The 2488-nt window shown below is 34.1% G+C and overlaps 1 protein-coding gene across 1 annotated transcript; it reads left to right on the top strand.

Annotated features, from left to right (window-relative positions):
* The first annotated feature begins 775 nt into the window (after positions 1-775).
* On the top strand, positions 776-1608 carry LOC148167788 (BTB/POZ domain-containing protein 9-like). Its single transcript, XM_088046114.1, has 5 exons — positions 776-805; positions 956-1077; positions 1121-1212; positions 1261-1469; positions 1525-1608. Exons 1-5 carry the CDS (start codon positions 776-778, stop codon positions 1606-1608), a joined length of 537 nt encoding a protein of 178 aa, XP_087902240.1.
* Positions 1609-2488: the final 880 nt, after the last annotated feature.

Genomic DNA, 2488 nt, shown 5'->3' on the forward strand with positions numbered 1-2488 from the left:
TTACGTTAAGTCAAAATTCAGTGATAGTGAAACTCAATAAATGTCAAATTTTAAATTAAATTTGAAAATCAAGTGACAAGTCGTGGTTACAAAAGCATAACCAATCGTGTAACACGAAAACTCTTAGAATTGAAAAATTAAAATCTTTTATTAAAAAAAGGGTGCAAATTCGAAAAAACAGTATAAAGGACTTGTTTTATAATGGCATTGGTGCACTCGTCCCATACAAAACTCGTTTTGTCCCCGGGAACTCGTGCACCCAATTGGCCATTATAAAACACGTGTTTTAATATACTATTATGTCTTACCGTTTAATTATTGGCTCTTTATGGCTTGGATTTGCGGTACGTTAAGGAGCGAGTCCACTTGCTTGGTCTAGCCCAGACCAGACCAGACATCCAAGATTTTGAGAAACGTTTTTATAATTCTTCAGTCGCTTTCTGCGTAGTCAGGGGTGCAATTGCATCTTAATGTTTTATCTTATGTTTTAAACACAGAAATCTTGGATGTTTGGTCTGGTCTGGGCTAGAACAAGTAAGTGGAATCGCGGCTTTAGAGGTACAATTACGCCCTAGGGCATTAAGCTGTCATAGCAACCTCACAACAAACAGCGACTGGCTACGAATCGACTTGCTTTCTTTGCCCGCCAGATTCAAATTGCATTTAAACTTAATTATCACCAAACAGTCAAATTCAAAAGGTAACTGACTAAATAAACTGTTTTTTTTTGTCAACACATTCATGCTTTGCAGTTCGCTGCCTTGCATAGTTAGCCATGCTCCACTGTGCGTGCGTGTTTTTTGAGGTTAGGAATTAAATTAGAAATTAGTAATTAAAACGATTAAAGTCTTTATGTAGATTCAAGAACAGAAATTTGTATTTGTGGAGAAATTATTTATTTTCGAAAAATCAAGATTTCCTATTGGCAAGATATAAATAACTATTTTGTCCCTAGAATTTTGAGCTGGCGTCTCTTGAAGCATTATGGAGTAATGAAATTCCCACCACTGTAAAAGGTATCATTCGTCCTACAAGCAACGTGGCCACATTACTAAATGGAGCTCTCTGCATTGAAGGGTGAGAGTTTGTGTGAAAAATAATGTCTTTAACTCACTTCTAGGGAGAGTTTTGGCAATGGTATACTAAATGGAGATCCAATGTATGGTTGGAGTTACCATGAAATCGGAAAAGGAAGCATTGTGGTACAACTAGGTAGACTAGAACTATTTAACAATCGATATGAAGCGATCTTCTTTTTAGCTCAGCCGTACTTGATTTCTGCAGTCAAGTTGTGGTTAGATGAGCGATATAACTATACATACAGTATACAAACTTCAATTGATAAATCGCAATGGGAAACTGCTGTCAATAAAACCGGTGCTTTCTATACTGGATGGCAAGAGCACACATTTTCAGAAAGACCTGTTATTTATTTCCGCATTGTGGGGACATCTTGCGAAACAAATGACGTGAGTGTGCTAAATATTAGAATTAAAACTTCAACTCTGTATAATATATTTTCAGCGGCGCTTTGTTTGTTGTCATTTTGAATGCAGTTCTAGCCCGTCCGCGCCGAAACCACTTAATGCAATTACTCAACAAAAATAAATAAAAATTAAAACAAAAATGTATTAATAGTAATAATAGTAATAACCCAAAAAGCCCGCCAAAAAAACATTAACATGCACACAAAACATACAATATACAAGATTTACAAGCTTTATTTACATATTGCTTATTTACTACTATTTACATTTATTCATTTAAAAATAATACCAACTTATTAAGTTTTTGACGAATGCGACTTTTTTTCTCTTTAGTATTTGAAATGTGATGTAATCTTACTTCTAAAAAAAAATGTATAATACATATAATTAATTAATAAATTTCTGTGATTGTCCACCCTATTTTGAATAAAAATGTGTTCGTTCAACTCAGGGAACAATAACACAATCTTTTAATTCGTTTCTTATTAGAACCGATTGTATGGGACCTTCTTGGGACTTGTCGTAGTCAAAAAGGGAAATCAGTGATGGGCACTCACAGAGACACTCAATGTACTTAATTAAAATGTATATTAGACAAAAATACGTTTACAGGGTAACCGCAACGTACGATGGTAAAAACGGAATTGAATTATAACAGGGTGGTGGTGGTTTTATATGAGTTCTAACAGATAAAAATGGGTTAAAGACCAAATGTCTAATGGGGGTCGCATCCGGATCAAAGATCAAATACATTATTCTATTAGAAATTCAAATTAAGAATATCTACCCGGATCAAAGAGCAGACGTCTATATTAGGGTAGCATCAGGAGCAAAGGTTAAGCTTAGTTATCAGAGATAAACCTACCACCCACTATACTTTAAGTAATATGAATAAAAATTAATTACAAATACATGAAATCTTCTAACAAAATATTGGGGTGGAAAATGTTACTAGCCTGTCTAATACATTTTTCTGCTATTTGACAAATTTTTATAACAGA

The sequence above is a fragment of the Gnatocerus cornutus genome, chromosome 9 (genome assembly GCF_029298725.1).
Source record: "Gnatocerus cornutus isolate USDA-ARS CGAHR chromosome 9, icGnaCorn1.1, whole genome shotgun sequence".
NCBI lineage: Eukaryota > Metazoa > Arthropoda > Insecta > Coleoptera > Tenebrionidae > Gnatocerus > Gnatocerus cornutus.